The 20,913-nt window shown below is 36.7% G+C and overlaps 2 protein-coding genes and 1 pseudogene across 3 annotated transcripts; 1 reads left to right on the top strand and 2 right to left on the bottom strand.

The window, feature by feature from the left end:
- Window positions 1-4,478: 4,478 nt before the first annotated feature.
- Window positions 4,479-7,737, top strand: LOC121799789 (zinc finger transcription factor YY1-like). The gene is made up of 6 exons (XM_042199264.1): window positions 4,479-4,732; window positions 4,889-4,947; window positions 5,147-5,346; window positions 6,314-6,403; window positions 6,648-6,794; window positions 7,044-7,737. The coding sequence occupies exons 1-6, from the start codon at window positions 4,647-4,649 to the stop codon at window positions 7,617-7,619; spliced, it is 1,158 nt and encodes a 385-aa protein (XP_042055198.1). The 5' UTR covers window positions 4,479-4,646; the 3' UTR covers window positions 7,620-7,737.
- Window positions 7,738-9,561: 1,824 nt separating this feature from the next.
- LOC121799773 (40S ribosomal protein S12-like) lies at window positions 9,562-11,648 on the bottom strand. 2 transcript variants are annotated; one of them, XM_042199251.1, is made up of 5 exons: window positions 11,541-11,648; window positions 11,225-11,266; window positions 10,437-10,725; window positions 10,000-10,065; window positions 9,562-9,877 (listed from the first exon to the last, which is right to left on the bottom strand). In XM_042199251.1, exons 2-5 carry the CDS (start codon window positions 11,230-11,232, stop codon window positions 9,818-9,820), a joined length of 423 nt encoding a protein of 140 aa, XP_042055185.1. In that variant the 5' UTR covers window positions 11,233-11,266; window positions 11,541-11,648; the 3' UTR covers window positions 9,562-9,817. The 2 variants fall into 2 exon arrangements, with proteins under 2 accessions (XP_042055185.1, XP_042055177.1); XM_042199243.1 differs by having other exon boundaries at window positions 11,544-11,633.
- A 2,718-nt stretch (window positions 11,649-14,366) lies between these two features.
- LOC121749339 lies at window positions 14,367-19,515 on the bottom strand (annotated as a pseudogene).
- Window positions 19,516-20,913: the final 1,398 nt, after the last annotated feature.

Genomic DNA, 20,913 nt, shown 5'->3' with positions numbered 1-20,913 from the left:
GTGTCGTGATCTGCATTTTCCTGCATTCATCACCATCAAAAATTCGCAGAACCATCAGCGCTCATGATTTTTATCAAAATTTACATTAAAAGTTTGTTACTATATTAGTATAATTTTTTTATGGTCCGGCAAGTGTATGTTGTCTTTTTATATCAACAGAAATTAAGTAGTTTCACTTTTTTTTTAAAAATATATTATGAGTTTGTATTTTTTATTAGTGGGATTTATTATCTATATCAAAATATAATTTAAAACTTATCAATGGGGAGTGTTATATTGCTAACTCAATACTTAATTGCTAACTATAATTAAATAATAGCAATTAGATATTCAAATCAAGGGCATAAATCATCAGTCCCGGAATGTCAATACGATCAACAAAAAAAGTCAATAAGGGTATTAAGGTCAATTTACAACAAATTAGTTGTAACTAACTTTTGAAAAATATCTCATAACTTTAAAACGCATATAACTTTTTCGATTTAAATTATTTTTTCGCACAACATATATCAAATTAAAGATAATTTCATAAGGATTTTAACGAGATCTCACTTGCATATGTTCTGATGTCAAAATTTGAAAAATATTTCAAAGATTTTCAATTTTTTCGTATAGCAACAAATGTAAACATAGTATATAAAATATGTCAATATAATACATGTAGAATGTCAATATAAGCAATGTGTTAACATTCTCAAAGCATTGTGTTGATATTTTTGAAACACTATATTGACATTTTCATCCAAAATCCTAATTTTGTAGTTTTTTTTATCTTTTTCGATTTAATTAATAAAAAATTAAAAGTACACATAACAAATTTTAGACCGCAAGATTTCTAAAATCATATGATCTTAAATTAGTTATAGTTAGCAATTAAATGATGAGTTAGCAATTGATCACTCCCCTAATTTAGTATAATCAAAGGGGCGTAATCTAACTCTCTCAAAAAATCATAGGTTGTTCAATGATTTTGAAGAAATAAAATATTTGTAATTTATAAAGGCCAATTATTTATTGTAGAAAATTTTACTCCCTCCATCTTCAATTAAATGCTCCATTTTTCTTTTTCTGTCCGTCCGTCAACGTTTTACTTATAATATACTTGACCACATATTCTACTTACTCACTCCACTAATATGTCAATAATAAAATTAATATAGTATTCTCTCAGTCTCACTCAATATGTTCACATTCTTGAGTGACACGGGATTTTAGGAAAAAATGTTAAGTGGAATAAGTAGAGAGAAATAAGTAATTGAATATTTTAAAAAGAAAAGAGGAGAGAGATATTTATTTCTAAATACTATAAAAAGTGGACATAGTACAAATTAAAAAAGAAAAATGATCAGACCATCTGCAACGCTGTCTCTTATCCGTTCCTTAACCGTCTCTTAAATTACTATTCTTGGGCCCCACTTTACTTTTTACTTCATCTCTTAACTAAGGGACAGAACTTGCAACCCTCCATCTCTTATCCGTCTCTCCTAAATTACTATTCATTCATTTTCATTTTTTATTTTTATTTCCAACAAATTCAATTAATAAAAAACACACTTCATTAAATAAAATAAAATTACAACATAAAATGAAAATACAACTTAAAATTAAAAAAAACACATAATTAAAATCCTAAAAAAATAAAAATTACATAATTTAAAATATAATTTTATAGAAAATAAAAAAAACTACTCCGCCGGCGAATCATCCCCTGAAGGCGGTGGAGGTGCATTGAAGCCACCTGGAGGCGGAATACAAAGTTGTCTTGCCATAAACTCAATTCCGGCAAAATAGGGTTGGTATTGGGGAGGCGTCATGCGGGAAGTGTCCGCCATTGTGGCGGTCATATACATGGACATTAGGGAGTTCGAGGGTTCCCCCGAGCCCGAGCCCGCCTGGCTTGATTCGGCTCTGCCCCTCCTCCCTCTAGCCGCCCTCGCTGCATTTCTCCCTTGTGGCCGACGGCGCCCACGGGAGGACCCCCGGCATCGTCTGCCGTGCCCTCAACCTCATGCGAGGCAAACTCTTGTGCGGCGCTGCCAGAACCGCCCTCACTAGACAAGTATTGGCCACCCGTCGTGTGCTTCGTGCGCTTCGAGGTCGAGCCCGAGCTGGACCGGACACCGCCGACCCAGCTTTCCTCGTCTTTGACGACCTCCCAAACATCAACATGTTTGAATTGTTTGGCGGTGTCGTCGAAGTAGACTCGCAAAGCCGACCTTAGAAAGTCGGCTCACGTGGCTCCGCTTTGGTAATGAGCTGCTTCACTCTTGTAGATGGCGCATAATTTTTTGACCTTTCTGTCGACTCGGTCAAAGTGAGCGCGGAGCATCTTAAATGTGCGACGGTGGGACCCCTTCGGCTTAATCTCGTGGTAGGCCTCGGTGACCTTTTCCCATAAGCACTTCCGGGATTGTTGATTCCCGACGATGGGATCGTACGAGACACTGATCCAGGCGTTGTACACAGCCAGCGTTTCCTTAGGGCTGTACGGATGCCGGCCTAGATCCTCCTCCTCCTCATCGTCCGCCTCCGCCTCTGCCGTGGAGCTTCCACCGCATCGGCCTCCTCCACCGCCTCTGCCTTTGGCGAGGATTAGGCGAACGACAAGGGCGAATTCGGATCAAGTTATATGGAAAGATAACTGAACTAGTTGGATCAGTTAGCAAATGTCGTTGCCACTTGATCAAGTCGATCTCACTTTCGCTCGTTTACCCACCAAAGTAATTTATAACTCCCAATTTTGCACTACTTTAAACAGTAAAGCTGCAAGTTCGGGGTCGATCCCACAAAGAAGTTGGTGTATCAAGTGTGTGAATAGTGAACAGGGGGTTGGCTGCTGCCACGCTTTAACTTGGGAGTTTTTAACTACTGATTTTAATCTAGATATAATTAAACTGACTAATTTGAACAAGGTAAATTTAACTACTGCATCATAACGAAACTGAAACTAAAGCAGTAAATGCGATGATGAAAACGAAAACAACTTCGATTAAACTAAGCTAACACTCTGGAAATTACGAAAGCAAGTAAAACCGAGAAGAGCCTCAGTGGGAAACTTAAGACTTCACCGACACATAACAAGTATTATGCAGCGCTTCTTCAGTCGCCCTTTTCTAACTAAATATTACTTTATCTAAGCTAAGCTAAGCTAAGCTATTCTAGAGAACTGAACTAAGCTAAACTAGGCGGAAAGTAAAGGATCGAATCTCCTTCATGTGGTGGCACATTCTCTATTTATAGGCTCGGCACGACCTCCAGCTGGATAACGATCTTGGCAGGGAATATTCGCTCATGCTGAGAGTGAGCGACTCATTGATTGCTACGTGCTCTTCTTCTAGAACGAAGACGCTTTTCAGTAACAAATTCGTGACTCAGCTCCGTCCTTGCGTCTCATATATCAGCATGTGTCCCCTTCTAGAATGTTGTCCTTGATAACAGAATGATGCACACCATCCAGCTCATAGCCTCGCGTGTCCTTCTTCTGACATCCAGTGGTCCCCTCCTTAACTGCTTGATTACTCCGCTTGATCAACTTCCCCCGATCTAGCCTTTCTCGCCTATTGTACTCGCCTGATCAGTTTGGTCTTGTTGTTTTGGTCAAGCGACATTCCTGCACATTTAACACTTGCTTTGCATGATAAACCGATCAAGTAGAGTACATTTTACCCTTAAACCGATGCATGAAATGAGCCTTATCAGCCTCCTTCCGGAGTGGGTTCAACCGAATAATCCTCCTGAATCTGGGATAATCCTTGCGAATACCTCCGGGCGGAGGGACGAGCGTATGCATCCACATCAAAATGGGGTGGTTGGTACCCCCGGCGTCGCCGAACCTTGGCTGCCCGGCGTCGATGAACCGGAACCACCACCCAGGACATTGTACATGCCCCCAGTCGCCGAACGCGTTGATGTCAAATCCGCCGGAGCCGCCACCGCCAGAGTTTCCGTAGCCGGACACTTTTTGATGAGAGGTTAGATGAAAATTGGAGAGGAAATGGAGATGACTTGGGAAGAATAGATGTGTATTAGTGTGTGAAATGAGGATGAATTAGAAGTATTTATAGAGTAAAAAAATAAAAAATTGTTGAAAAAACGGTAATATTACCGTTCTTCGATTTTTTATTTTTATTTTTAAATTCGGATTTAAAAAAAATATTTTTTTGCGTAAGCGTGACAATGCTCACTCGCGGGCCGACGAGTAGGCGTCAAGCATGGCGCCGGAGTGCGCCACGTCGCGCGGGCGCGTGGCGAGACGGCTCACCATTAGTCTCGGCGGGACGGGATGCTCGGCGGGCTGAGGACGAGACGGGACGCTGCAACGCGTCTCGCCGTCGTCTCGTCCCGGCGTGACGGGTTACGAGCCACCCGCGTAACGCGTTGCGGGTGGCGTCATACTAGTGGAACGGGGAGTCACATCGGTCCGGTTGTGGATACCGAACCGGGGTTGAAAGTATAACAATGGCGGATTAAAACTTGACGGTACTTTCGCTATCTAAAAACTTCCAAGATAATCACAGGCCTCGATCTTAATATTCTGCTAAACGTTTATTTCCCTAACCCTAATTTTAGCTGCTGAAGTTCTACTTCTCCAATTCATTCAAGAAATTGACCTTCTGGCGAAGAGGGCGAGAGAGAGAAGCGAGTCAATGGAGACTCACATCAGCCACAGTCCCTTTGACAGACGCCCCATGTCCCGCTCTAGAGGCCCTGCCGTTAAATGGTTCAAGGAATGGTAAAAGAAGACAACTTTAATTCTTTCTGCTCAAATTTCCACTCTTTTTTTCTGCGCATATTTAATTTGCTGTTAGATGATGAGTTCGGTGGAGCAGGGTTTTGTTTAATTTTATGTAAATTGCAAAATTTACTAATTTTTTCGAATCGTTTTCAGGGTACCGCAAGATATTGTTTCAAATGGTGGGAAATGCCTTGTGTTGAAATGGGTTAATGGTGAGTTTCAAAGGTTTTTAAGTTTTCTGTCATATTCAATTTTTTTTAATAGGATTCTTGTGCATGTGATTGATGCAGAAAATTGGCAGAAAATAGCATAGAATGAATAATACTCCATCTTGTTGTGTTGTCTGATTATTTTATTGGCGGACAATGCCATATATATTTGATCCGCAAAGCTGCTTGTATACGATTTCAGAGGCAACAATGAGGGCCATGAAGGAGAAGTCGAAAGAGTCAGAAGTGGGTGAGCCCGAGCCTGAACCCACAACAGAAGTTCTCTTCTTATGCAGCTATGAAGGCTGTGGGAAGACATTTATAGATGCTGGAACATTGAGGAAGCACTCTCATATTCATGGGGAGAGACAATATGTTTGCCACTATGAAAATTGTGGGAAGGTAATGAATGACATGATTATAAAGCAACTTAACCCGCCCCTTTACAATAATATGATAGTGTCTTTTAAGTATTGAAAGCACCTAGAACTTATATTATTCAGTTCAAGTTGAACATGCTCCATCACTAACAAAAAAATAGGAGCACTATTTAAACCAAAAGTTGATTGCTAGATGTTTTCCTAATTGTTTGCTCTGTGTGGAGAGAATCAGATCTATATTATTATCTAAGTGAATGCCATAAATTAGCCAAAGAATCTCCACATTAACAACATTATATTATTGAAATATAGAGGAGGGAAGGGATTGCATAATAAAAAATATGAGTTGTTTACTTAAGGAAACTAAGGAGCTTGTAATCTGTTGTACTACCTTGAAATTTGGTTAACTGTTATCAATATCTCAATGAAATTTGAAAGTAAGAAAAGTAGACTGAGCAAGTGGAAAGAAATTCCTGCTAGTTCATTCACATGTAAACTGGAGTATCTTATTGTTCATTTTCTTTTTATTTATATTCGTTATCAAATTTGGGATTCAACTATATGGGTCTGGTGGTTCCTTTTTTTGTTATTTTTTATTTATGATTCTGAATGTTTGTGGAACAACTATACTTGTGAATTAGTAATTGTATCATATGTTATTGTTGGTTTGTTGAGATGCCACTGAATTAAGCAAATCTGGGCACATGAATCTGAATCTATGTAATTCAACATATTTCATAGATATCATGAGAACTTTATCTTGCATATGTTTCTAATTAACAAGTAGTTATCAGCTTAACTAATGTGCGACTGAAAGGGCCTTTTGAAATTTTGAAATGGAAAGGCAATTTGTCCCTACTCCTTAAGCAAGTTACACTGTTGTTAATGGATATTCAATGAGAGTTCCGTGCCTGCTCTATCATACGATGTTGTTCATTTTTTCATAATGTTTCATTGTCATCTGAATTCTGTTGCCATGTGCTTTGCAGAAATTTTTGGACAGTTCCAAACTAAAGAGGCACTTTTTAATTCATACTGGGGAGAGAGACTTTGTGTGTCCACATGAAGGCTGTGGTAAGGTGAGTAAACTAGCTTATCAAACTAGTGTGTCACTGCCATCCCATAAAGATGGCTAATCTAATCATCTACTCTATGAGCCATTATCAGTCATTCTGTTTGGTCTTACTCATAACAAGTGGAGTGGGTGCTCATTCTTGGTGTCCATGGTGAAAAAATGCCAGATTTATAAATACTCTCCAGAATCTGCACGAGTTGCTTACTTCCAGTGCTACCCATATCATCTTATAGTTTTCTATTGTGCAGGCGTTCTCTTTGGACTTCAATCTCAGGTCGCATATGAAGACACATGCGCAGGAGAACTATCATATTTGCCCATATTCTGACTGTGGAAAACGATACGCCCACGAATACAAGCTAAAGAATCACATAGCATCTCATCATGAGAAGGCGGTCAGTTACAGATTCCATGTCTTTGCTCGCTTTGTCGGCTTTACCCCTTTTTGCACAATATTTTTCACAGCACATGTTCTGGCTATTTCATTTGTGATGTTCTTGCAAAGGCTAGTGCTCCTTTGTCTTTGCACTGATCAGACCTTTAGTTTTTAGGCCCTTTTGGTTGGGGTGGGAATGTCAAGAACGCTAAGTGTGTGATTATTGCTTAATCTTTAACTAATCCTAAATGTTTGGCAATTCGTGCAGAATGTGATGGAAACGCCCAAATATGTTATGCCTCCTGAAAAGCCCGTGAAAACTCCGAGATCTACAGCAGGAGCAACTCCGAGGTCTACAACAGGAGCAACTCCGAGGTCTACAACGGGCCCTGCATCATCAGACCGGCCACATGCCTGTCCATATGAAGGGTGTGAGAAGGCGTACATTCATGAATACAAGCTGAATCTTCATCTGAGGCGAGAACATCCCGGCCATTTTCCAGATGAGAATGCTAAGGCCAACCAACAAAACACTGAACATGAGATGGATGAAGGCAGTGATCAAGATGCATACGCTGGTAAACGTGGAAACAGTAAAGTCCGTAAACAAAGCAGGCCAAAGCCGAACCTGAAGCTGCCACCTTCAAAGGTTTCTCGACGTAAGACTTCTACTGTTTCACCTGTCAATTTGAATTTGGTGAAGAAACATCGACCTCTCAAGGAGGAAATATACGAAGAAGAAGATAGCGAAGAAACGGAAGAGGAACGAGAGAATATTGCAGAAGGGTGGAGATACAGCAACAACAATGAGGATGATGATGAAGAGACCGAATATGAGGATTGAGTTAAAACTATTTTCTGTTTAGATGAACATAAGAGTGCATTTTTTATCTTTCAAATCTTCAAATAACATGTTATATAGACTAAGATTATTCTTTATAGTCAGTTTAGAGTTTAGATTAGTACTTTTTTTAATTCAATACCTATATTAGGTAATAAAAGAGCATAAAGAATAATTAACTAATCCTTCTCAAGGAAATCTCCTGTTCCACAAACATTGAGAGTCTGAGACCATTGAAATTCACGTATTAATATTATACTCGTCCCGCAAGAATATGCATTCTTTTTTTTAGTCCGTCCAATATTAATATGCACTTTTTAATTTTGAAAAATCTTTTCTCTCGAATGAGGCGGGACTCATTCTCTACTAATAATACTTTAATTACTTTTTCTCTCTATCTTTCTCTTACTTTATCAATTTTACATTAGAACCGTGTCGAATCCAAAGTGCATATTCTTTGGGAACGGAGGGAGTATAATCCATGTTGCTATGGTTTATATATGATTTTAGTCGGTTAATACATTTGAACCATAAACATTGTGAAATTATCCTTTTTGTCCTAAAAGTAATGTGCCGCTTAAATTTAACGGCCAAAGTGATTTTGATCTAATTAACAATTTACACACTATTGATTAGACAATTAACACGACTAAAGTCTTTTTTGGTCATAGAACAATTTATGATTTTGGTCTAAAATATTATGTTTCCTAGTTTTGAATCCTAAAGATTATGAATTGATTCATTTTTTTGGCTAAAAATTGACAAAACTATTAAATTATAATGGTGCTGGGATTTTTTTGTTCAATGTAAATTACAATGATTAAAACCAAGATTCAACCGATATCAATGGCGGAGACGAAATCTTAGAGGTTCTAGAGCTCATGATCTTCAAAATTTGTCACATGTCCGACTATGAAACCGCACGTTGGCATCGAATTTTGGTAGCTAAGCAAGTGCCAAAAGTTGTGCATGTGAAGATGCCGTCTCAAATAAGAGTTCACAATATTGCTACCCATGTCCCTTAAAAATGGAAATTATTTCCTTTTTAGTTCGTCTCTTAAAAATAGAAACTTTCAAAACACTTTACTTTCACCTTTTTTTCTCTTCCTCTCTTATTTTACGCATTTTTCTCTTAATCTCTCGTACTTTACCAATTCATCTCTAAAAACTAATTGTGTATTAAAACTCATACCACTTCAAAAGTTTATATTTTCAAAGACAAAGAGATTATTCAAATTAATTATAAATATTTATTTATTGCTATTTAACCACTTAAATTTTTTTTTTTAATTTCATAGTTTTGCAATAAAATCAAAACAAATTTGAAATTTCCAAATTTTTAAAATTGGGGTTTCAACCTCGATTGCCAGACATTCATAATCGATGTAGCCTAATTTGAGGAGAAATGTTATCGCATGCGCGAATTTTAGGTACTAGAGCTTAGCATTCAAAATTTTCCACTGACTTGCAATTTTATAGACGACCATCATTGAGATTTTGAAGTATGGATAATGGGCTTTAAAATTTTAAGCTTTTGCCGCCGCCCATCACCATCTATTTCAATAAAATTTTGGGTTTAGAGCATTGTAAATTTGTAATTCAAATCGTGCATGACTCCTACCACCGTCAAATTTTGAAGGTTGGATAAAAGCTTTTTTGAGAAAAATAAACTATATAATGTTTACTACTCTAATTAAGAAACAGTAAGAAACAAAATTATAAATTTTTATATATTTACAACGAAAAATAAACTATATGCCAAAATCACTTTGATGATCAAGTTCAACATCAAAAGGACCTAAAAAGAGACAAATTCATAACCTTTAAGACCCAAAACTATGAATCTTAATATTGTCAGCCAAAATTATAAAATACTAATATACAAATTGAGTTTAGACTAACTAATAGTAGTAATCAACACAGAAACTCAAACCAACAAAATCAGTAGAAAAAGGGGGAAATCCAAGAGAACTTTAATAGAACATAAACAGTACATGTAAAGTGGTTCAATCTCTCTATACTATAAAGCATCAGATGATAAAACTTGAACCAACATTAAAGATGTCCAAAAACGAATCCCCACAATGGCTTGGAAAGAGTTCTAAAGTGATCAAAATTGAAACTAGCACGCTAGCATCCTAGTATCAGAATCACAATCAGAAATGCTCTTCATGTCCAAGGGTTCAACATCCTGAAACCATTTAATGTGATTTCACATATTCCTGGACGATATGTAAACCCTCACTTTCTTCTCCGTAATCCTGCAAAAACATATTAACATGATCATGAGTTGAAGCTTAATTTGTTGATGTATGTAAGTGGCAAAAGCACTGAGTGTCACTCCAAAAGGTCCAGATTTGTCATATAATGTCAAAGCTCAAACCTTAACAACAACGCATGCACAACCCACCACCTTCCTTGCTTTTCCTTCAGAGTCAATCTTGCATAGCTGAAAAATTAAGACAAAGGTCAGAAAATAAACCATAAATGACAGCTCCTAAAAGATGTAACAACAGAGACATGAAAAGGTTGTCAGACCAAAGATCCAATTCTAGAGACTTTAGGTTAGAACGCTATTAACTGATGTTGAGCCCTCAGATGTTCAAGTAGATATAGAGGATATCTATCTGAATTCAACTGAAGGTATAAGTTGATATTGGGTGCTGCATTCATCCCCAAGGCAGTGGAAGTGCCAAAGAGTCAAACTTCAGCCGCATGCACCCGATCCAAGACTACATTCCAATACCCAACTTGAACCAAAAATGTCTTACTCCATTTAAGAACGATGAACATATAAAGATGAAGTGTGGTGTCACTTACTCCAGCCCACTCGCCAAGGGTTTTAGCACTAGGCACAGTGATCAAGCTAACGTTATGATCAGCACAAAGAGCTTTCACCAATTTGACATAATCAGCCTGGTCACAGTCCTCTGCCAAGACACAAAGCTGAGCAGCATGCTTCTCAATGACCTTGGCAGCTTCATGGAGCCCACGAGAAAGGCCACTGTGGGCTTTGGACTTTCTCAGAACCAACTGCAAAGCAGTCATGATATCCATGGGCTCCCCAAGCGCTGGAACTGGAGCTGGTGCCTCAGCAACAACATCCTCACTGTTAAGTGACAAAATAGACATGTTAGGGAAAAAAAGAGTTCCAGCAACATAAGCTACGGGAGGGTGTTCATAAACAAACTAATAAAGTCATCACAACATACATAATCAATATAAAATCCTCAGATCTCCCATCAAGTATCAAGTAGTGATTGCTAATAAGCAACATAAGCTACGGGAGGGTGTTCATAGCACAGTAAATTCACAACAATGTGCCGAAAGAAAAGTGAAGGGAGAGAAAAACTGGACAGAGTCAAAATAACTTAAACATCCACAGAATATCAAAAGGCAAATTAAAACAAAGCGAAGACAAATTTTATGAGAACATATTTGCTATCGACTCAATTATTGAACTTGACTTGATGATAAACTTTGATTTGAAAAAATAAAATAAAATCTGATTATTCGAAGTAATCATTACAATTACGATGATAAACTATCCACTTGATGTGAAGTCAATAAATATTAGCTCAAATTGATGAGATAAACTATCCACTTACCCTGACATTTTTCTTCAAGATCAGACTCCTGAAGCTGCTAATCTGTTGTCAAAGTAAACAACCAACAAAATTAGCTCAAATTGATGTGAAGTCAATAAATATTTCTTATATATTAACCATTTTTTACTGAAACAATCAACCGAATTCAGCTACTTAGACACAAATTGGTAAAATCGAAAATCCACTAGTCTATATTAGTATCAGATGATCCAAAACCAACGATGTAATAAAATCAAGTGAGTAAACATGAAATTAAGATGATTAGCACATCAAAATCTGCAAACAGAGCGCCAACTACTGCATCTGAATTTACGACTACCTGGTGGCGGACTGACGGCTGCGCTGCGGATGAAATCGGCTTTAAGTGGTGAGGTTTTGAAGTGGGTCAACTAATTTATACGGAAAACTGGAATAGCCTAAACCCTAACCTCGGGAAGTTTTACGGAATTTACTATAGTACCCCTGGAGTTTCTGTAAGTACCTAGTAGGAGTACTACTCCCTCCGTTTCGCCATAGTTGAGGCGGAACTTTTCGACACAGAGTTAAATGTTGGGTGTGTTAAATAAATAATAAAAAATAAGAGAGAGGAAAAGGTAGAGAGAATAAAGTAAAAATTGAATAAAGTAGAGAGAATAAAGTAAGAGAGAGTAAAGGAAGAGAGAGAGAAAAGTTACCATATATGGAAATGACTCAACTATGAAGAAACTTCCCGAAATGGTAAAATGACTCAACTATGGCGAAACAGAGGGAGTACTAGATAAGATAACATATCGTTTTTAACTTCTTTTAAAAATATTTATTTATTGAGTAAAGGCTAAAACTGGTTTTCAATATATGCCTATTTTACGGTTTTTATCATATACTTTATCTTTTGAATTTTTGCATCCTGAACATTTCAACTCAGAACACAATTGATCCTACACTAACAATTTCGTCAATTTTTAAACGGGTTTAACTCGATTTTGATGGTTTTAACAGTCCCATTTGGGTTAAAACCGTTTAAAAATTGGTCAAAATCGGGTTAAAATCGTTTAAAAATTGACGGAATTGTTAGTGTAAGACTAATTGTGATCCGAGTTGAAGTGTTCAGGATGCAAAAATTCAAAAGATAAAGTATATGACCAAAATCATAAAATGAGCATCTGTTCAGGACCAGTTTTAGCCTTTACTCTTATTTATTTCTAATTGTATAATGACCTACAATTATGGATGTCAATCGGGCAAGTCCAGCAGGTTTCGGGTCAATCGGGTTGTATTTTTCGGGTTATAAAAGTTCAACCCTATCCCTAAAAGCTCGGGTTTCGGGCTAGCCCAACGGGTTAATCGAGTTGCTGCCGATATAATTACCATGCGATTAATCCAATAAATAATGATGAAAACTAGTTATATTTATAAAATGTAAAACATTTAATTATGATAAATTTGATAATTTGAGATATATGCTTAAATTCACACATAAACATAAACATATATTAATATATGAGATTTGTGCAAAGGGAAGTATAAACATATTTCGAGAAAATTTAATGCATGTTTTAGAAATTTATATATTTTTTTAGTGAATTTGAAGTTTCTCATTTATTTATCTATTATTATATTAATAAAATTAATATGTAATTTGTATATTTAATATAAAATTGAAAGTTATTTTTGTAGTTATATATATTATAAAAATAATCAATGAAGTGACGATTTATGAGTCAAATAAATAGAACAATAGAAATTTTATTGGATTTTCAGGCCAGCCCATAGGGTTTTGGGGTCTGGCCCTAATGGGTTGCGAGTTAATCGGGTTATAATTTTATCGAACTATAAATTTTCAACCCTAACCCTATAAATTTGGCGGGCTATTCGGGTCAGCCCACAAGTTGCAGGCTGCACTGACATCCCTACCTACAATATCACAATGTATTTTTTACACATATTCATATGTGTATACACATTTATTAAATTAGTAATATTTTTCAAAATAATATAATTAAAAATATGTAAGTTACAATATTAATAATACAAACTGAAATTACCACACCACCCAATATTTATTTTGTTATTATTAAATTTAAATAAAAATGAGCAAACAATTCAATGAAGAGAAAATGAAGAAAAATTAACAAAAATAAGGAAAACAAAATAAAAATTGACGTATTAGTGTAGATTGTCGCTTAGTTGCATTACTAACGCGTTCACTATAAGCGCCCAAGTTGTGCGACCTATAGGCAGTGTGTGAATGTGCGCGTGTAATGGCTCAACAATGGACCCCACCTTAGCGGTTCTTACTGGGAAGCAAAATGGCTTCCCCATCCGAGAAGCTTTTCTCCCACCCTTTCTATTATCTTGAAGCTTTCCAAGAACGCATGTAGTGAGTGCCTTTTAGTTAAGATTGAGTAAAGGGTTAATATCGATTAGGGTTGATATCAATTAAGCAATAGCTGAAATTTTTTAGTTAATGTAGGGTTCAATTCTTAATTTCAAATTTGATCGATTATCAACCCAAAAAGGCGTAAATGCAACTTCATTTTGCCCTGTTTTACAATTGCATATCTCTCTTTCATATTCTATAAACAAACAATATTGGATGGGTTGTGTGGATTGTAACAGTTGTGATACATATCCATGTCTTTCACAGAGAACAATTTTCACCTTAAATTTTTCATTCATCATTAAGCTGCCATAACTATAAGCCCATAACCACTCATGTATTGAATCTAAACTACGTAAATAGACTCAACATTCTGTGTCATGCACTGAGTTCAGTTGAAGGTCTCGATGAGAAGTTGGTACAAATGTGTGAACATTGATGTAATACCAGTTGTTCTATGTCTATACACATCCCCATACTATATTCAAGTGCAGAAATGGAGATTTATCAAAGATGATTGGAAGGTTCGTCTCAAAACAACTCTCAGACTGGCAAAATATTTGGATTTTAGTACAAACTATCAAATTTGTACTCCCAATTATCTTTGTTTATCCTGTGCAAGACTTCATTCCATGCTCTTCGTTTTGACAAGGACTTCGCTCGAATTTTAAAACTAATTCCCAAGTATGTTTGATTGTTATTCACACAAAACTGATATCGCCAGTCGCCACAATCGAACTCAAAGATGAGATAAGGAGGTTAAAAGTGGAATCTGGGATGGGCTGGAAGAACAATGCATGCATATTCATATTGAATGTACTCCATCTATTTAAATACAATATCGATGATGCATCCTGTGATTATCTTCTCCAAGATCCATGATGCATCCTGTGATATCTTCTCCGCAGAGTGTAATTTTTCTGACCTTGCTTTTCGCAGGCAGTTACAATCGAATCAAAAATATTAAAGAGGAAAACAAAAAAGAGAGAGCATACATCATGTTGCTCTCATTGCATCCTGCCGCTTTAGAGGGATACCTTCTTCAACAAAACTATCCTCGTTCTCATGCTTTGCAAGTCTTGATGCCGTACAACCTATATACAAAACAGTGCTCGTTATGTACGCAGGTAATAAAAGAGCAAGCTTAAATTACAGAAAATTATCCGATATCCACCGATATAAAGCCAGTAAAGTAAACCTCACATACCCTCTGCCGTGTCTTTTGTCTTGAGGAGAAGAAATGTACCAGAGAGAATAGTCACGAACCCGCACATTTCCGTGACAATCTGAGTCAGATTCTGCCTAATCCCAATCCTGCTCGATATATAAACCATTTGTTACACCCACATCCCCTTTGTTTCCCTTCATCGGGCTAGGAGGCAGGGAGTTAAATATGAAAATGGCAAAACTAAAGAAATTTTGCAGGATCAACATAACAGTACGTTGGTTTCATCCGTGTACGGTAGTGGAGTAAAAGATCAAGTGGAACAAGGAATGAATCACAAGTGGCCAGCCTGTGGATAAAACTTTGCTCCAAATAAATATATGAGGCAATCATAATTACTTGTATTCAGTAACAAGAGCACCGTAAATCTTTAAAATCACGAAATAGCCTATATTCTGAATCTTAATTCCTTTTGTTCACTAGCTTGTCTTAACACAGCTACACTCCATCTATTAACTTTATCCGTTCATAAAAAATTATCAGGGCAGCGCATTATGTTTAAAATAACATGTTAGTTCTGATCGAGCACCAGGATTATTACCTTGAACATGATCACACTGGCCAATATAGTTAAAGATGTGAACATGACATAGTAAATTGGCGAAACCACAGCAGCATTGAATGTATCCAGTGCCTGCATTCAAGATTATCCGCATAAATGGAAACAGATAAACATGATAGAGAAGGCCAAAGAAAATTATATCATCCCATACCCATCCAATATAAATTACATCACCAGAACTAGAAGAAAATACCTTATTTAGGTAATTCATTTGAGTGAGAACACAAGAAAGAACGATCATCACAAAGACCCATGTCTGTGGATATATTAGCTGATTCGTTCCTGATAAGGTCAACTTCAAAGCGATCCCCAGTGCTTTGACACTCATGACCTGCCAAGGCAATTTTACATAGTTTCAACTTTCATTTAGAACAGAACAGCAATCTCCTTTCTGCTGTCTCATGTAAGCAGGGTCTAAGAGGAGTTGGTGGAAGAGAAATAAATTGGAAAAGCAACACCTACCGACAATGAACCAACTAATGAACAAACACCAATATAGAACCATATGTGTGTCTGGCCATATTGAGGTACATAATAGAATATCAGAACAACGACAACTACTATCACCAGAGTTGCATACAAGACGAAAGCTGCAGGAAAGATGCATTGTCCTTAGCTCCGCAGAGAACATATGCAACAATTCTGCATAAAATAAACCAAGAAGAAAGGAAGCTGCACTTAAGGTTACCTGGCTCAGTAGCAAGGTCCCAAACTTCTTTAACAGATTCAATCTCTCGTTCTTGTGGAGCATGTAGGACAATTGTGGTGGAGCCCACAACACATAAAGCACAGCCTAGAATACCAAAAATGTGTAGTCTCTCCCTTAAAATAACATGTGCAAGTACAGCGCTGCAGTAAACAGGCAATAATCAGCAGTCAAAATAAGGCGACAATTCTTGATTTAAGTAGCTGATAATGCCATGCCTGATAATAATGCTGAGTGCACCAAGGGGGGTAACCAGAATGGCGGGCGCAAATGCATAAGCTGCAAAATTTGCAATTTCTCCAACAATCACTGTGGAAACAGCAAACGAAACCAATACAATACTCAGTTTGGGATGCATCATCTCAGACTAACAACAGAAATGTAACCTCTAAGATATATTTCCAAATTTTGATCAGACTCAAGTACTGACTAACGAAACCAGCACTTTTTGGTTATGTGTCTTATGCCTGCTGCTTAAAAAATTCTATGAACACATAAAAGCTGGATGAAAATAGAACTTTCTAATGGAGGTGCATGAGGAGGACAACAAGAAACAGACAGCAAAATGATGGGAAATGTCAAATCATACTACATTAATTAATGATGCAGGCTGTCAACATTCCAGCCAGAATAGGCATAAGCTTTGACGGAATAGATAATATTTGATTTGTGTAATTTAATTAGGTCTTAGCAGTTTGCACCTGCAACATAATTTTTGAAGACACGATGTAAAACACAATACATATGAAGCACCCAGCATAATTCTCCAGCATCAGCCGCTCTAAAGCCAGGACACAGAAATAATATCCAGTAATCCAGTAGCTGCTATACATGGGGAATGCTCATGTAATCTTTTTTGCCCTATTAGATGGTCTGAAGTTAGGTAATGTCCATGCCAAACTCAATTAAAGAAAACTTCTTGGACGATCTGCTTAATAAAACCACCTGGAACAAGGACGGGCTAAACCACCAAAAATATACTATCACCCAAACCAGCGAACCTAGCTCAACCAAAACTAGCTGCAACAGTAAGTTGTGCGATGGGGGCGGTGGCGGAGGGGTGGGGCAGTGTTGCAGACTATCCTGGCCACCCAGAGAAAAAAAGTTTTGGTTAACAGAATTAAAGTGCCCGTGAGTGAGAGGCGGCAATTTGTCCTATTTTTGGGAACGTTAGGGGGGCACGATGATGAGTTATTTGGTTTTCGCTGTAAACATTTGGGGTTTGTTTTCTACTTAGCCCTATGTTATATATTAGTGATGTGATTTAGGTTTGACTTCTCATCTTTGAGAGTTAAACTTGTTGACAACTTCCTAAAGACAATAAATTAGGTCAGCAAAATGACAATGATCCATTATACTGTACAGGATATCTTAACCAACTTCAAATGTTGATATGCAAGTTAGCAGTCATTTTAAGGCGTCTAAAATATTTCAGCAAGGTATATGTGCATGAAAATTCATAGCCCCGTGAGCTGGTGCATAGATCAACAAACTATACATATCAAAATTTTCATTACAAATAATAACCACCATGCACTCAAGGAACTATTTCATAAGCCACTTGAGAATTAATACATTAGGAAACAAGTTTACATTCCTATTCGCCTAAATGTGGATAAGATGTGTACTTTATAATTAAATACATAAGTTCTTCATAAATACACAAATATGCGCAAAGCTTACTCGTTATCAAGCCAATTCACCATAATGGTTCATATAGATATGAATAGCCACCAACCCCTGCAGACAAAAATTAAGAAAGAGAAAACCAAGGTTAAATGGCAAATTATGACATGTTGTGGACTAAATAGGCAATTAAAATAAGTAGAGAGATATAAACCAATTCAAGAAAAACACATGTACAATAACAAAATGCATCTTATCAATCAAACAATGAGGCCAACTACAAACTTATAATTGCAACGTATTTAGTGGCCCGTCATTAAAAGCATATCTTCAATTTTAGTTATACTTCAATGAGCAACGAGATCTTATTGTACCCCTCTATCAACCAAAGCAGCAACCATTGTTGAAGATCCCGTTAACAAAATCAGCTAAAAACATTTCAAGCATTAAACAAACAGCAGCTATATCCCATTTATAGAAAACGTGACTTATCATCATCTCTACAAGTGAATAAAAATTTTGTAACCAATTTTACAACTAAAAGATTTTCATGACAGAAGTTCTCACGGCCCATGAGTACAACTTTTAGAATACCAGCTCGCCATCCAACACATAATAGAAAGCAGTTAAAATACATTCTCACTAGATTGTTGTCGTACGCCAATGTGGTAAATATCCAAAGAACTTTGAAATTGAAAAAAAGCAAACGTAATAGTTTTGACAACGACGTCTAAAATTCTAATTAGCTCCAACAATAAAGGACTCAAATAGTAATTCGTACTTTGAATTAGGCTGACTGCACAAAAGTTACTGAGAGCAGGATTATCATGTACAAGTGATGGGATAGTGTGTTTCAGCATACAAGCATTATATTTTTTGATCCGGACTACCAGATCATTTCTCCAGACCCACAATACTTATTTTGGCATCAATCGCAGACTCATCTCTTGTATGCATATTCCTCACTTAGGCTAGATGTACATTTTACAAGCAGGCTCAGCTTGAGACAAATTGGAGATCTTACTTCTTAGTAACAAAAGTAGCAATCTGAGATTCGAGCCACCAGGTCATTCATTAGAAGGCCACGAACACACTTAAAATCGTATTAGAAAAAAGCAAACAGCGTCCTCAGATATAGAACACATTAAGCACTTACACTCCCCAGTTATTCATCATTAGAAAAAACCAAGTTAAACTGGAATACTGAATTACCAGCTCTGACGCCAGACGCCCCGGCTTTCTCCAACCCCTTTTTCTTAACAATAAAGCTGGCGCCGATGAATAAACTGGAAGAAAGCGCCAAAACCAACCCCTTTAAGTTTTCGGACGACATCCCCCGGTACGAATCCGACATGTTATCCGTAGCCGCCTGCTCGGACGCCATCCTCGCAATCACTACGACAGTTATTGCAAAGCCCAGAAATCCGAACTACTTACTACCTTATAACAACACCGACAAAAGCTTGCCCAAGTGGAGAGGGTTTCCTAATTAGATCAATTTCTCCCTAAAATAGTGCAATCATCTTCAGCTTCCAGCTGCCCGGAATGTTTTCTCACTACCTGGGACGGAAATTAAAGTGAATCAAATGGGATTTTTTTGGGGTTCCAATTGCTCTGCGGAAGATCAGTAATTTCCGGCGGCGGCAGCTGATGATTGAAGAATCTTCGACAGGCAGCGACGAGAGTGATGAGAAATGGGGGAAATTTTGTGGGATATTTCAGGTCGGTGTTCGAAGATTAGAAGGTTGGTTGCAGTATGAGTGAAACAGTTTTTAGAATTCGGCTGAGGTTTTGATGTGCTAATTATGAATAAACCATATCCAACAACAATAATAATCTTTGGAAATACATGAAATCTGAATATCTTAATCTAAATTGCATTTTGAATTTTAGATTGGATTTTTTTGAATTTTAGACCGGATCATAGTTTAAGCAAATTTAGTATTTTCAGATTTATTTAGATCGAACATATTAAAAATTGAAAAAATTCCAAAATCCATTGATACTACTAAAACTTAAATTGAATCGGAAGACATTCCTTCCATCCAATTTATTTATTTAGAATTTAAATTTTTATGTACTTAATTAAATGGTGTATGTTTTTTTTTCTAAACTAAATTATTAGAAAGTTTATAAAGTTTTAGATTTTTAGAGTGATTATAATTGTCTGATTATGTAAGACTGGTTAAATTTTTATTTAGACTAAGAAGAAATTAAATTAAAATTTACTGATGTTTCATGTAATTTTGGATTTTTTTATTTGGATATGAACTTGTAGAAAATTCAGTTGGATCGAACTCATTTTTCACAAAAGTTCGAATTTTCGAATCAGATTGGGTTGACCGAAAATCGAACGTAAAAGTATGGGATTGTAATAAGCACATATCGATTTATGCATGTTGAGATTATTTTGCTCGTCGGGCCTTAGATAGCCCCTTTTCTCATCCCGATGTCCTCCCACCCGGCGCAGTCAGGTCCTCGGCTGTGGATGCACCACTGCGGGCGCGGTGCTATTTTGTGGTTACCCTTACATCCATATCATGGATATTAATGCACATTTTATTCACCTTACATAAACTCGGTTGTAGCTGTTGATGAAAATCAAATTGTTTCTATATTTTCCATTCAATTTAGACACTTTGCAAGTGTTTTACATATTTATTCTAGTGGTAATTGAATCCTTTATGCTGGAAAATAATTAAACAACGAAATCAGAAATGGTAAAGACAAAAAAAAGGACTTCATGATGTCGTGGATATAATTTTTACATTTTCTAAAATTCTAAGCGGTAGTTGCTAAACATCAATTTGATGGAAACATTGTCGTTTTTAATTGCCACATCAGTTATATTTTGCAAATCATCTTCAGTTATAGGGATCAGAATACAAGTTTTTATCCTTCCCAATTTATTGATACATGTTGAACACTGCCTACTGATAAATAATAGTACCTCAATTAAATTGACTATAACCCAAAACCGGGAGAATTAGCTTTAGATCCTTAAACGTTAGAATTTAAATTCGTAGTGACCAAAATACTTCTCCAACATGTGATATACTATGTAAAGAAGGTTACAAGGATTATGTCATTTAGAAAGTACATTCATGATTTGACTAAAATAATCATTATTGGATGAAAGTGAATGAATGCATTTAATGACAGTCATTTTTAATTTCCAAATGCAGTAAAGTAGAATTTCCTGGTAAAATGA

The sequence above is a fragment of the Salvia splendens genome, chromosome 1 (assembly GCF_004379255.2).
Source record: "Salvia splendens isolate huo1 chromosome 1, SspV2, whole genome shotgun sequence".
Classification (NCBI taxonomy): domain Eukaryota; kingdom Viridiplantae; phylum Streptophyta; class Magnoliopsida; order Lamiales; family Lamiaceae; genus Salvia; species Salvia splendens.
Note: the sequence above shows the minus strand (reverse complement) of the source record. Positions and strands in the feature narration are given on the sequence as shown.

Excerpts from the sequence above, each read along its gene's own strand:
- LOC121799773 (XM_042199251.1), bottom strand. Across the intron at positions 10,066-10,436 it reads CCCTTGGCGAGTGGGCTGGA|CTATGCAAGATTGACTCTGA; the intron begins GTAAGTGACACC and ends TTAATTTTTCAG. Across the intron at positions 9,878-9,999 it reads GTGCATGCGTTGTTGTTAAG|GATTACGGAGAAGAAAGTGA; the intron begins GTTTGAGCTTTG and ends ATGTTTTTGCAG.
- LOC121799789 (XM_042199264.1), top strand. The coding sequence starts at position 4,647 with ATGGAGACTCACATCAGCCACAGTCCCTTTGACAGACGCCCCATGTCC. Across the intron at positions 4,733-4,888 it reads GTTAAATGGTTCAAGGAATG|GGTACCGCAAGATATTGTTT; the intron begins GTAAAAGAAGAC and ends AATCGTTTTCAG. Across the intron at positions 5,347-6,313 it reads ACTATGAAAATTGTGGGAAG|AAATTTTTGGACAGTTCCAA; the intron begins GTAATGAATGAC and ends TGTGCTTTGCAG.